Source organism: Atractosteus spatula, chromosome 7 (genome assembly GCF_055471065.1).
Source record: "Atractosteus spatula isolate fAtrSpa1 chromosome 7, fAtrSpa1.hap1, whole genome shotgun sequence".
Lineage (NCBI taxonomy): Eukaryota > Metazoa > Chordata > Actinopteri > Semionotiformes > Lepisosteidae > Atractosteus > Atractosteus spatula.
Genome location: NC_142712.1, coordinates 62,407,183 through 62,421,677, shown reverse-complemented (window position 1 = coordinate 62,421,677; position 14,495 = coordinate 62,407,183). Strand labels below are relative to the sequence as shown.

The 14,495-nt window shown below is 41.9% G+C and overlaps 1 protein-coding gene across 8 annotated transcripts in view; it reads left to right on the top strand.

Annotated features, from left to right (window-relative positions):
* The window catches only part of LOC148831604 (unconventional myosin-IXAa-like), a 173,651-nt gene that overhangs the window by 140,676 nt on the left and 18,480 nt on the right, over window positions 1–14,495 (top strand). For all 8 annotated transcript variants that reach the window (XM_088920364.1, XM_088920366.1, XM_088920362.1 and 5 more), the window contains 11 exons: window positions 1,166–1,306; window positions 1,783–1,822; window positions 2,063–2,185; window positions 4,094–4,174; window positions 4,478–4,588; window positions 5,686–5,808; window positions 6,313–6,462; window positions 7,458–7,771; window positions 8,244–9,863; window positions 10,073–10,178; window positions 12,187–12,399. In XM_088920364.1, coding sequence (XP_088776490.1) covers window positions 1,166–1,306; window positions 1,783–1,822; window positions 2,063–2,185; window positions 4,094–4,174; window positions 4,478–4,588; window positions 5,686–5,808; window positions 6,313–6,462; window positions 7,458–7,771; window positions 8,244–9,863; window positions 10,073–10,178; window positions 12,187–12,399 — 3,022 coding nt within the window. The remainder of the gene's footprint in view (window positions 1–1,165; window positions 1,307–1,782; window positions 1,823–2,062; window positions 2,186–4,093; window positions 4,175–4,477; window positions 4,589–5,685; window positions 5,809–6,312; window positions 6,463–7,457; window positions 7,772–8,243; window positions 9,864–10,072; window positions 10,179–12,186; window positions 12,400–14,495) is intronic.

Here is a 14,495-nt window from a genome sequence, read left to right as displayed (position 1 = left end):
CTCTAGGGCCTATTTTACACCATTTCCTAGAAAGAAAACAAAACTTGCAAAGAACCAAAGAGAGAGGTGAACGTTCAAATAAGCATTTTTTTTTTACTTGAATCCAAAATACCCTTGGCTGTGAATGTGGAACTGCAGACATAAAAGGAAATATTTATAAAACATCCTGCATACAGTTTCACCGCAAAGTTAAATGTTGCAAAAACTGTGGGAACAGATTCTGTTTGTTAATGTAATAGCTCTGAAGCCTTTTTTATGCATCTTTGCAAGCGCTTGTTGATTAGTCAGTTCAGTGTTGTTTTTCTCTATAGAAACACAAGCCAGAAACCTTTATTTCTTCATATAGTACATCGTAGAGCACAGAATATGAACAGTAGAATTTTGCAGTAATAGACCCCGAATCTGAAACTTCATAGGAAGGTGAGATTAAAGTACCAAGATGCTCTGTGTAGCCATTACAATGCAGAAGCTTGTAGAGTAGACAGGAATAGCAGCCATTAAGATACTGTGAGTACAACAACTCTGTGATTGGTCTGCTGTCAATGGAAACAGACATTCGTGCTGTCAAGCCTCACAAGTATATACTTTGCCCAGATTAAGTTAAACAAGTTTTGGAAATAAAATCCTTGGCCGTTAATGAATCTGATCATTACTAAATAATGTCTGTTTTATTTTAAAAATGTCTGGTATGAAGAAAGTAAAGAGGTATTAATCATGGAGTTAAAAAATAAACCATCAGAGTCTGCGGTTTTTTGAACGGTGTTTTGACGACAGGTGGAGTGTGCTTTCTCTTTCCTTTACACAAGTCGTTTAAATTGATCTTTTTCTTACAATCCCAAGTGGTTTTACGTTAAATGGTTTTTCATTGCTTTAGAGTAAACCGATCAGACCTGTTTCTCTACTAAATAAAATATCTAGTTGAATGACCATGCGATCAGACCTAGTGCTCTCGTACTTTGGGCTCACAGTAATGACGGGTTGGTAAGAAAGAGTCTTCCCTCCCTGTGTGAAATGAAAGTGATAAAATTTGCATGCATTTGCTTCAGCCTGCAGTCCAACCTGCAGATAGGGTGAAAGGTTTCCTGAAGCAGTGTTAAGGCAGGGAGCGTTTGTCCGCTCACAGCGAGTGACAGATGGGGCCCCTGCCTCTCCCTCCTCTCCACAGGGACAGCTTCAGTGTGGGCTGGATTGGGCGGACCGGCAGGCAGAGCCGGTTGTCCAGCTCGGGCTCCTTGCTAGAGGAGGACGGCATCTTTGTCAACCCCACCAGCAGCAAACTCCTGGAGAGGGCGCATGGTATCCTGATGTAGGTATCGGCTTCTCGCGCAGACGAATCTGCACACTTCCACACACGTCTCACTTCTCAGCACTGCAGCACTGTCACTGTCCATGCTTTGTCTCTGTCCTGTATTTAAAACACTTCTGGAAGAAAAGGCTAACATTAAAAATGCACAGAAGGATAAATTGTTCCAACAGCCAGATCTCATTTTCACATACCTGCAACAGCTGATGTATTAGTGACAGTTGTGTTACTTCTTTCTTTCTTTCAGTATGGAATTAAGCTTTACTTGTTTCTTATGTCATTCAAGCAAGTACTCAGTATAAACTTAAATATATCTGATACAATACCTAAATAATCCTTTATTTAAAGATCACCACAAGAGTAACTTTTTTCAGTAAAATAGAAGCTACCGAGATGTCTTACTACAGTAGCTAATAAACCTCATAAAGCAGAAAGATGTTAATCCTAAATAAGAAATTTTATTTACTTTGTCCTTGCAGGAGGAACAAAAATTATAAGTTAAAACCCAGCCTTCCAAAGGTAAGAAAATTCTCTTTTCTTGTCTTTATATAACTCTGCATATAAGATTCCTTAAAAGAAGACTTGTTTAGTAGTATTAGTAGTTTGTTTTATTTTACCGAAAATCCATACAAAGATTGAGGTGAGAACAGCTTTTGTCTATATGACAGAATCTTTAATTCATGAGGCGGCTAGTACATTTGGCATGAACTCTGTACGTGTACTGGTTACCATACCATTAATTGGTTTTTCGTATGGCAGCACCTGTTGGATGTGAAGTCTCTGAAGTACCTCACTAGCCTGACACTCCACGATCGCATCACCAAATCCCTCCTGCACCTGCACAAGAAGAAGAAACCTCCCAGTATCAGCGCACAGTTCCAGGTGAAAACAGGAGCTTGTTTTCCCAATGCTGTTTTCACTCACACCTTTTCAGCTTATGATTATATTGGCTATTTAGTTATTATCTACCCGACGGCACATTCAAGGCAATGAGACATCTGTCCTTGGAATGTTTTAGGTTTTCAATCAATTTTAAATCCGTGACTACTAAGCCGGGGTCTTTACCCACCTCCACAGGTACAGTACTCTGCAGTTTGAGTGTATTGGCAGCAGTGGTGAGACTTCTTTCAGGTTGCTGCTGTGTACCCTTGAGTAAGATACCCTAATTGTTCCAGTAAATGTCCTGCTGTATACCTGGGTAAAATTGTAATTCGCTCTGGTTTCAGCCAAAAATATAAGTAATAGTAATAATATTTATTTTGTTGTTGAACAGTGTTAGAGATGCACCAGAGAACAGAACAAGACCCAGCAATGTTGCCCCTGAAATAATAAATAAGGTTTACAGTTTTTTTGATGGATTAGCTAAACATTGAATTACTGACATACCTGCTTATTTTTGAGCATTTTAAACACAGTGCAGCACTTAAAGTTTAGGGGTACCGACCAATATCATTCTGCTTACACAGTCTACAGGTACAGCCCCTGCAGCAGTTCTTATCATGCTAGGATTTATATTTGTACAAAACCTCTGCACAGCAGGAGATAACATCTGGATTTTTGTCCCCTAGACTTCTTTTTTTTCTGCAAATCCACAGACCACCTCTCAGTAAGCGTCAGTGTACCCAGTCTCTGAAATGAAATGGCCTAACCCTCTTGCATTGTTGCTTATAAAGACCTCTGTGACTAAGGCGTGTTTCAATTCATTCCTGCCAAAATTATATCAGTACCAGCAAAATTGGCCGCCATATTTTTATTGGAGGCCTGGGCAGTTAATATTTTTAAATCCCCCCACAGATTTGACTTTATGTGGTCATGTCTGCCCTTTTAATTAAAAAAAAGCATTGCAGGGGAAACACACTTCCAGATAAAACTGTCCTTTTAAACCTTTATTACTTTCTTTCTTACGGGATTCAGTTTGCCTTCATGGAAGAATATGAAATGTAGAAATGACCTGTTAGGGATTACAATTACTTCCCATTTACTATAAAGGACAACGAAGACTGTTATTTAAACATATTCTTACCTTCTTTGCTGTCTGCTGATGTTCTGGGTGTTTCTGGGTGACCTTTAAGCCTTCTGATAGGACTAAAACTACATTCCTCTAATTTTACAGTCCAAGTTTCCTTAGACGTATATTAGTGTATTTCTGACTTGGTACTCTCAGTTTCTAAAAGGGACACAGAAAAGGGGCTGCAAACACTGTAGATTTCAAGTGCCTTAAAAATCACTAACAAACCGTCCTAAAGCCTAGAGCAAGATCTGTGTAGAAAGCCCTCGATGACTTCATGCCATTAAGTCACCCCACATCCTGTTGTAAGTTTTATTTCTTTAATCTGCCGAGTGGGGAAAGTGAATTTGTGGCCACCAAAATAGCAGCACGTCCTCCTCAAGCAAAAGTGGTTCTCAGACAAGGAAAGAAATGAAGTCCAGGTGGCATATAAATGATGTGTACTTCATTACTCTCTCCGGTTCCTTTCGGGGAAGCTGGACACACGCTGCAGCTATTGTTCGTTTCGCTCTGTGCTCCCGGTCAGACTTCTCTTGAAAACACTGAGTTTATTGGCACCATAGGAACCCATTTGGCTTCTGGGTTAATAAATTGGAATGTTATCTGAGGGAAAATAGTAGGTGGTTTAATAAAAATACTAAACCGAAGCTGCTTTAAAAAAAATAACTATATAAAGTGAAACTGGTTGTTTTTTATAGAGGTATCTGCTGCTACATCTGCATGCTTGCTTAGTGATTTTTTCCGATTTTTTCTGTTTTCCTGATTCTCCCTGCTTTTCCTAGGCATCACTGAATAAACTGATGGAAACGCTAGGTCAGGCAGAGCCCTACTTTGTGAAGTGCATCCGATCCAATGCGGAAAAGGTAAAGTGGTGCTGGTAGAGCCCAGTGTGCTCGGATCTTAAAATAAGGTGTGGCTGATATCGGACTTTGTCCCGTTCAGTATCTTTTAGCCAGTTCTGGAAGTAGCTATTTGTCTTATACTGAGTTATGTGTTTTCAAATTAGAGGGTTTAGGTTTTTTTTCCTATCTTTACCTGCCCTTTAACAGATATTAAGTAGATGTAGTTACTGGTCTAATCCTTTAAAGAAGCTGTTAGCGCTAGTCAGTTTAGGTTGTTTTTGCTCTGGGTGAAACTGTCAGTTTTGACCTCTGCTTTCCCTGCAGCTTCCCTTGAGATTCAGTGACAGCCTGGTGCTCCGACAGCTGCGCTACACAGGCATGCTGGAGACGGTCAGGATACGACAATCGGGATACAGTATCAAATACACTTTCCAGGTGAGATGTCACAAGTGCAGCTGCCACTGATCCCTGCACTCCTGTTTTTGATTTTTAGTGTAGTTTTAGCAGAGGTCCCGTTCTTCCATCATCCTTCCATCAAAAACCACAAAAAAAAAACCAAACCTGATTAGGCAACGCATGCGCTTCTCAAAAAATAAAAAGGGACAGCTATTTCAGTTAGTAAACGTACAAAATCTTATGCCAAAATCATGTTTCCCCCGTCTTAGGGTGTGGAGAGGTTGATACAATTTCCTGTGTTCCTCAACTTCCCTGGACAGGAATCTCCTTCCAAAACTAAGAGCCTGAATCATTGTTTCCTACTATAAATGTCTAGTGTTCATGGCACATTTAACAGCCTGTTGCATGTGTATGTCCTGTTGGATTTTACTATTCTCACATTTGGCTCTTGTATCTTTTTCAATCTGAAGAGATTTGACCAGAGGTCAAAAATTATTACAAAGATCCTAGAACATAAAAGAACATGACCTCCCCACTGTATTTATAAGACCTTTATTAACTCAATGATGGGAATGTGTGGTGACTAATACCAAAGCTCTCATTTTTCTGAGGCCTCCACTTTAATTTGTGTTTTCTGATTATTCCGGTTCAAAGCAGAAGCTTTTGAACGCTGGGCTCACCTTCCAGGCGACATGATGTCACTGGCGACTGGCCCTCGGAACAGAGGTGCATTATTGTTCGTAATGGAAGGCCCGATAGTAATTATATAAACACAGCATCTACTTCCCAACCTGCCCCCCACAGTTGATTGCATCTCGGCGTGGAACAGAATGGAGCCTGGGGATTGTGTTGAGCTCATTGTCTCAGTCGGCCCCCCCTCTCTTCCTGAGACACCATGTGTGAGCGAGCTGCGTGTTTACACAGTGATGTCAGGCTGCTGTAACATTTGGGCTGTGTGTTTAAAAACCACATGTGTCCAGATAGGGCATTCAGCATAAATATAAATAAAGGAGAGAGGGGCAGGGGGGAAGCGCGCACGTATAGAAACACAACTCTTTTATAAGCTATTGATGATGGTAATACAAAGGACCCCTTTGTCAGTTTTAAACTTTTCCCTCCCCTCTTCCTCTTGTCAGGATTTTGTTGATCACTTCCATGTGCTGTTACCAGAGGGCACCACTGCCACCCAGCAGAGTATATGTAAATTTCTCCACCAGCTTGACCTCAGCCCAGACAGCTATCAAGTTGGCAAAACAATGGTACAGTATGCACACAGAACCCCAGTGGTGTTTTTTCTCTTTCGCAGAACCAGCAGAGTTTGCTTGCTTTCTTTGCAGCCCCTGAAGACAAAAATAGATGCTTTTTTCACTCACTGCATTTTTTGTGCAGCCCATGAAGAAAGACCATCAAAGTACTGTAGTTAAAATACAATGTTAATTTTTCTTGTACCATCTAACATTAAAAGATGCAAATGATTGAAATTCATCCAAAGATACACTAGTGTACCATCCACCAGATCTCTCTTAATAGACCTCCAGAGGTTGTGAGATGAAATACTGTATATCAGAGGTGTATCCTAGATAAGCAGAGCATTCACACACAATGCTGCCATACACATAAGCATCATTCCTTTGAGATGGCACTATCCCCCAGAGTGGAGTATGGTCTGTCATTAGAGACCCATCCTTCACATTCCTGGGATTATTTAAGGGTGGCCGCTGTGTGCTGCTCATGTCTTTGACGCGGTCTCTGGATCGCTGCAGGTGTTCATGCGGGAGGCAGAGCGACAGAGGCTGCAGGACCTGCTGCATCAGGAGGTGTTGAGGAGGATCATCGTCCTGCAGCGCTGGTTCAGAGCCCTGCTGGAGAGGAGGCACTTTGTCAACATGAGGCAGGCCGCCATTGTCATCCAGGTGGGTGTCCAGCGCGATCAGTCACTTAGACTAGTGAGGTACACAATGCGAGCTGCAGGCCATGCTTATATTTCTGTTGATTCGTGATGCACAATCTGGATTCGAAGCATGGTCCTTCCTTACAAATCTTTAGGATATTGTGATGTGACATGTGTGGGACTCATTTCATTGTGCCTTTTTTGTCTAATTTTCCCACTTGTTGTACATCCTTTTAAATATCTCTTTCTTGTCATTTCTTATTGTTCTGTCTGGTTTTGCTGTTCTGTGTCTTTCTAAACCTGCACTAATAGTTCCTGAAAGCACTTATATAGATGGGGATGAATTGGCTTATGCAATGTTCCTGTGTATACTCTCTTCCAATCAGCAATTGACTGTTTTCAGAAGCTGTTTTTTTATGAACGGTTAGTTAGAACTTGATAAGAAATTTGGATCAGATCGTTCAATAAAAATAAACACCTTTAAGAAAATCAACAGCAGAAACCACAACACTGAATCATGCAAAACTTAAAAACTATGCAAATGATATCACTTTTTCCTTTAAATGGTGTTTAGTTTTTACAGAGGTAGTAGTTTCTCTAAGAAAAGCAATATGAACTTTTCAAACTGCAGTCAGTTGTTTTGTATTACAGTACCTTAGTCCGAGAGCTCCCTTTGTCCTTAGATTTCCTTAGGAACCGTAGTTTGCTGCTGCAGTACCTTTCATATGCTTTGCTATAATATTTCCTTAATTAATGTCAATAGGTTAATACATCAATTAAGCTACAAATGACCATTATTAATTTCCACTGTTGCAAATATCAAATGGCTACTTAGCTTTTTCATTTAAGAATTTTAATTTTCAGACACAAGGACTAAATTGTGTGTTGAACTTCATACACCTTTTAAAATCCAATTGCTGTATTATACATATGCTTTGAATTTGTGTTGCTAATGGAAATATTTACTTTAACAAAGTATTTTTTTTAAATGCACACCACTCTCTTTTACCCCTGTAGCGATGGTGGCGGAGCTACAGGCTGAAGCAGGCTGCTGGTGAAACGGGGGCAGACGTAGAAGGTCAGCAGAGGGCAGCACTGTGCCTTCAGGCAGCGTGGAGGGGGTACAGGGAACGCCACAGATTCCTGGTCTGGAGGGAGGCTGCGCTGGTGATCCAAAGCAGATGGCGGAGCTTCTGCTGCCAGAGGGTCAAAGCTGCAGTCAGAATTCAGGCTGCTTTGCGTAGCTACCGAGACCGAACTGCCTACAAGGCACTCAGGCACAGGACTGTGCGTCTGCAAGCAATGTGCAGAGGATACCTGGCACGGCAGAGGTATTGAACATTCAGTTCAATTCAATTTATTTTTATATAGCGCCTTTCACAACAAGGTTGCCCCAAGGCGCTTAAACATCACCTGTTTAATGTAGAATCACTACATTATTTTGGCTTGATTTAGGTGAAGGATCTCAGTTGTCAGAATATAAGCAATAGCAGATTTCATGCACAAATCAAATAATAACATTTATTATGTTATGAATATTAGATTCCTAAACAAAGATAGGAAGATTCCTCAATTTCCCGCCGGGATTAATAAAGTCTTATCTAAGAGCAAAAACAAGATATAGGCTAAGCATGACTGTATTCCTCTACCGTTGTTGTCTGTATCTCACTGTGCAGATGAAGTTGGGTGGAGAATTTATTAATGTATTAATGCCTGTTATTCTATCCTCTGCTATCCGTCATAGGGATGTAAAACAAAAATATCTCTGATTTATTATCTGACATCTCCTGTTTTAATTTTTAGGTTCAGAGTTCTTCAAGAGCAAAACTTAAAAGAGAAGGCGCTACAAAATGGACAGCCAAGTCCACTATTAGGAGATGAACCTTTATTCCCAAAGATCATGGGCCTGGATCCCACCAAGTGGGAGGACAGCTCTTACGAACAGCGGGAGAAGGTTCTTTGGAGACATAGCTCATCACAGGAGAGTTTTCAGGACTCAGGAGCCAAGGATGCTCCATTGGACTGGAATCAGCCACATGAATCAGCCAGAGAAGAGGATAGTGGAGTTATCATGTCAGAGGTGGTGGTGAGAGAGAGGCCCAAGTTATTGGACGACCCCAACCAAAAGAAAGTGGTCAGGGCCAAAAGAGAGAGCCGAAGAATGAGGGAGTTGGAGCAGGCCAAGTTTAGCCTGGAGTTACTAAAGGTGAGGTCTAGCGGTGGCATTTCTCCATCTGAGGAGAGACGGTGGTCTACAGAGCTGGTTGCAGACAGCTTGCACTCCCCTCAAGGCACCCCAGACAGTGAGAGCTCTAGGGGGAGCTTTGAGATTCTGAACATCGATAATCTGAAAGACAAGTCCAACTCTGTGGAATCGGAAGACTTTGGCTGTTCATCCAGTTTAACTGAGCAGCCCGAAGTTTTACCCATTAGATCAAGGTTGCCTGATAATCTCTTGGGGGAGTCCCAAAATCTGGTTCTGGATGAAATCCCCACCAGCTCCAGGATAGAGCCACCAAATTTGACTTCTTTTCTGAAGATGGAGAATCACCTGCCCACTTTCTACATCCCACAGCAAGACAGCTCCCCTGTTCTCTATAGGTCCACTGAGGATTCTTCTGCAGCGAGACCAGAGGGTGGTGACAAACAATTGAGGGAGCAGAAGGAGTCCACACGCAAGCCCATGGTCGTGGTGATCAGTATGCAGAAAGACACAGTGCTGGATAAGAGGCAGGGCTTAACGCCAGAGCTCCAGGATGGTGAAGCTCAAACTGTGGAGCCTCTATCTCTTGAGGCTAAAGATCTGAGCAACGTGGCTGTCCTGGAGAAGCTGGAGAAACTGAATGAGGAGAAGGTGGAGCGGCAGAAGCAGCAGCAGCAGCAAAATGAAAAGGAAATGATGGAGCAAATCCGCCAGCAGAAAGAGATCCTGGAGAAGCAGCGCAAATTCTTTGCTCAGTACGAGAGGGATCTTTTCGAAAAACACCGTGGCGAAGCCTTGCAGAAGATTGAGCAAAGTAGGCAGAATGAGTCTTTGCAGGCCCAGGACCCTACAGACAAGCAGAAAGAAAAGCCATCTCCTCCTTTGAGGTCCCAGGTCTTGTTGGAGCCAAACGCCACTGGGGACCTTGCTTCTTCTTTGGTGAATGCCCAGTTGGTCTATCCCCCACAACCTGGTAAGAAAGAGCAGCCTAGCCTTGTTTCCAAAGACCACCCACAGTTTCCAGACAGAAGGGAAGGACAGTCCAGGGCCATACAGGATGGCTGGAGCCCCAAGCTAACACTGGAGACACGGGACACCTGTCTAAGAAATGAACGACTGAGACAGAAAAAAGCTCCCAGTCAAGTCATCGACATCAGCATGACCGACAGGCCCTCTGCTATCTTCTTCTCACCAAAATATAACAAGGTTGCATTTACCAAGTGAGTACATAGCATGCCTACGCATGCTGACGCAGCTACCCACATGATTTATCAATTATGGATTTTGTTTTTCCAGTTGATACAAAATGTTATATCCAACTTACATCTGAATGGGGGTTGGCAATGGGCAAATTTAGCATCCGTCCAGGGCTTAATCATGTATCTGTATAAAGTATTAAATACTTCCTAACCTTTACAATGTATTGTAGGTCTGATAAGGAGTCTGTGAACCAAGAGAGGTCAATGGCCATCCAAAAAGATGAAGCTTCCTCAGACCCCAAACCTTCAAAAGCAGCTGGGCACAAACGGCTTGAGGTGTGTGGAAATGATCAACCTCTCAGCTTAACTGGCTGAGGTGTCGTTCTTCTTTATCAATTAAGAAATAACGTTTTCAGAAAGCCTTGGTGGAGGGGCAGGCTTAATGTGCGATGGAGAATTACATTTTGTTTGTGTATAGCTGAGTCCCCAAAACCTGCTTGTATTTATTATTTTGCATCTTAGAGCAACCTTGCATTGGGAAAAAGCAATGTGTTCTATCAGGCATTTATGTTCAAAAACAGCCTCCAAAAATGAGTGCACGTGTAAGCAGGGCTGAATGGCATGCAGAGGTCTGAAGTCTGAGTTGTAAGGGAAGCCTTACAGCCTTACAATGTGCTGGTCATTGTGTTTTCTGGGTGCAACAAGTAATTGGACTGTTTTTTACATGTTATTGAATGCGAAAAAGTGCTTAATTTCTGAAGCTGGAATAATCAGATACAGATTGCATTGATCCAGATGCAGATTGATTCATTAGAGTGCAATGAAAGGTGTACTTTGGGAATTTTTTTTTCATAGCAATTTTTTTCCTCTGATGAGTACTTAATAAATCAGTTATACGTGATCTCGGGATCATCCATTAGGAATGGGCATAAGGTAATCAAGCGATTCAAGGATTGGTTCCAACAACGCAGGTGCTCAGGCATACAGTGTTAATCATGAAACATCCAAGAATGAAATAAGCTGGTCTTTGTCAGCTTTTGTCTCACATGATATGAGAGTTAAGATTATTTTCATAAGGGAAAAAATAACAGAAGGTCAAAGAGTATGATTTGGAGCTGAGGGTGAGACAGACTCAACACAGCTGGGTTTGTTTTAAGAACTACAATGAAGCTATGACAGAAAACCATTTTATTTAGTACGCAAATGCCTTTGAAAGCACACACTGTGCACAGATTTTGCTTGGTTGTTTCTCAGTATTGCATTAGCCACACTTAATGTGCTATTAAGGAATTATGATCAAGCAATTAAACCTTTCCCTTAACTTGAAGACTTGGACTCACAATTTACTGTAACGTAAAAGTATTTGTAACCGATAGTTTTAGAACAGGGGTGTCAAAAGCTGATGTTGCAGAGCCCCCCTCTAGCAAGTTTTAATGGTAAGCATTAAATCGTTATTTTAAAGAAAAAACTTTGAACAATTTAGGTATGGTAAATTAAGGGGGTGATATTCTAAATTATTCTAGAGCCCTTTTTGTATAAAAATCTGAATACCCATCAGCACTAAATGATCAGCATTTGAATATGATGCTTACTTGTTTGCATAATAATGCAATGGAAGTAAGTGGTTTGGGGTGATCTAGAAAACGTACTGATTTTGAAAAAGAGCTTGTGTTTTCCCCAGTTTTTGAAGTTCATTGAGTGACTTGATCAGTTCAGAACAAGTTCCTCTGTCTTGTTCAGCCCAGCTAACCTGTGCACCCCTGTAACAGCGGCCTCTGTTTGTTGTTGTGGTTGCTACCAAACTGTTGCTCCGTGTAATTCTGGGCGCTTTGTTTGTTTGTTTTCATTTTATGTAGTTTTGTGTGTGTGTGTCTTTGAAATATGACCGTGCTAATTTTATCTCTCAGAGTTGTTCTGGAACTATGAAAGATGTATTTTTTTTTTCAGTTTTTCTAAAATAATTCATAAGTTGCCAAATTCATCTTTTGAAGGGGGAGACCATTTAAAAAGAAATAAGCTGACTGAGTTTAGTGTTCAGTTAAGCCTCTTTTAGTTTATGAGACGCGCGTTTGTTGCCTTTGCCGATATTCACGCAGGGTTGAACCGCAGCAGGCACCAAGGTCACAAGAACGTGAGGGCTGGGTTTCCCCAGGTGCGGCGTGTCTGAGTGCATGTCTGTGTGTGTGTGCATTTCAAAGCGGAGAGACGTACTGTAATTATGAGCTCGTTTTCATTTCACTCCGTTTCACCGCCTTCAGAGCTCGCTCTGAGCTCGGCCGTGCGAGAGCCGCGAGGGCCGCAGCAGGGAGGTTTTTACCTGTGTTGTTATTATCTGGTTAATTAGGTTGCCAGACCAGGCCATAAAAAGAAGGCCCGCATGGCACGGACACGCTCCGATTTCCTGACCCGAGGTTCAAACCCCGAGGGGGAGGGGGAATCGGAGGACGATGAGTACGATGAGCCCCTCATCGCACCCCCTCTCTCCCCCAGCCTGCCCCACCCGGAGCAGGACGCTGAGGGGAGCGGAGTACAGGCTTGTCACAGTGACTCCGAAATGGTAATTGAACCAGCCAAACCAAACCCCAGACCTCCAGGCCTCTTCTGGGTGCAAAGCTCGCAAGTGGGAGCGAACTCTTTATTGCTAACCCCTTCAGCACCGCCTGGGTAGAACTGCAATACTGACAACTAAATATGCTTCAATACTCCAATTTTTTTTTAGCTTTGATTTTCACTTTACTATAGATTGGGAAACACCTTTTGAAATACAGCATTAAGCGTGACATTTCAAGGTCTACTGGAAAGATGAACCCTTTCTACGCTTCTTGTTTCCATGGCATTGACATGCAAGAAAAGAAAAAATATATACTCTATATTATAAAATAAATCATCTTTTATTATTTACTTTTTCAGCCAATGTGGAAACCTTTCGCAGGAAAATCCAAAAATGTTCAACATTCCAAGGCTTGGTTTGTTCGTGTGGACACAGAAATGTGTGTGTAGCGTTAATGCACCTCTGCAGCCAGTGGAATTGAGGACAAGGTGTAGAAAGGGTTAACCGTCAAGTCAATGGGACGAACAGCACCATCATCTGCAGCAAGATCCAAATTATTCACAAAGAGAGAGACAGCATCTCCAAAATCAGATTTTTTCTTCATTAGGCTTCTTGCAAAAACAGCCAGGTGCTATTTTGCAGAATGGGACCATTATATACCTGCATAATGCAGCTACAAAAATGCCTAGCTGTTTAATTCATTGACTGCTGAAATGTTGAAAATATCCAAACCCAAGGATGAATCATCTGCTGATTCTAAAGGGGTTAAGTCAGTCAAGGGAGTTTTTCAGTTAGCCACAAAGCTGGGTTCAAAAGGGTGTTTCCTTATATTCAGTGAATCACCACGTTAACTCACTTGCACTGGGTATAGTGATTTCTGGCTGGTGTGGGTGCCTTTGCCAAGCTGGGGTGGGGTGGGGGGGGGGCACTTAAGATGGCAAAAGCTCACGTCATTCATCCTAAAGGCCAAGTGCAGAATTCACCTACTTTCATAAGAGCCTGGTTAACAGCCAATCATTGCATGCTATAGCTTGTAACTGCCTTCTGTGGGCACACTTGATCTCCTTCCTTCTCTCACAGTCCGTGCTGAGCACATCCATCGTCACCCTGCAGGGTGGTTTCAGTGGGCTTCTCGCATCATTGGACACGCTGACCTGAGTTTCTCCTCTGCCTGATTTTGTTGATTTTGTTTGATTGTGAAGTGTTTCTTTAACCTACCGTATGTGTCATAATGTTTCACTTTTCAGTGTTTGTCTTTGTTCAGAGATGTTTTTTTGTTGTCCACACAGGTATATAAGCACTGAAACTGATCAGCAGTACATTACAAAAATAGAGAGGTGACGCAGGATGTCAAATATAAGGGTTGGATTTCAGAAACAAAGATACAAGAAAATCACCCAGTCATCCATCCATTAGTCCTCCATTACAGTCCCTCAGCAGTTCCTGCCTTTGATCTGCAGTATAGCGACTGATACAGCATAATACCACATAATAACACATAAACTCTGACACTGTTAACATGAACTTCTTTACCTTTTAGTATCTTCCACCATTAGGTAAGAATACAAAATTGTGCTGTCGGTCCTGCAGGGCAGCACAGTGAGGATTTCATGATGATTAACTGATGCATTGTGCGGTCAGTTATATTAGGAAGAGCTAATATAACGGCTTTTATTGTATCTGCGCCAAAGGCAAATTTTAACAGACTGCACTTGTTTATAAATCAAAACACAATTCAATTACATTTGTATTTTTGGTGCCATTTGTTTCAGTTCAGGCACTTTCATGCTGCCATTGTTATTCTAGAGTGTGCTGCCACAGTAAAGCTTTCAGCCTCCCAGCCAAGAATTACACCAATCTGTTGATCTGTTAAAGAAAGTTTAAGAATATGAATGTGGGGATTCAGATATTTTGAATATTTTGAAAGCTTGAGCACATAAGTGGTAAGTGTCACAGCAGTCACAATTTTAGAAAATCTGTGGGCTCACTGTATTTGTTGCCTGTGTCAAAACTGAGGATACACTGCCATCTGTAGATTAAGAGCTCTATGCTTGAAAATTCAGTGCAGTCAGACAAGCTAGCCAACTGTATGCACTACATAC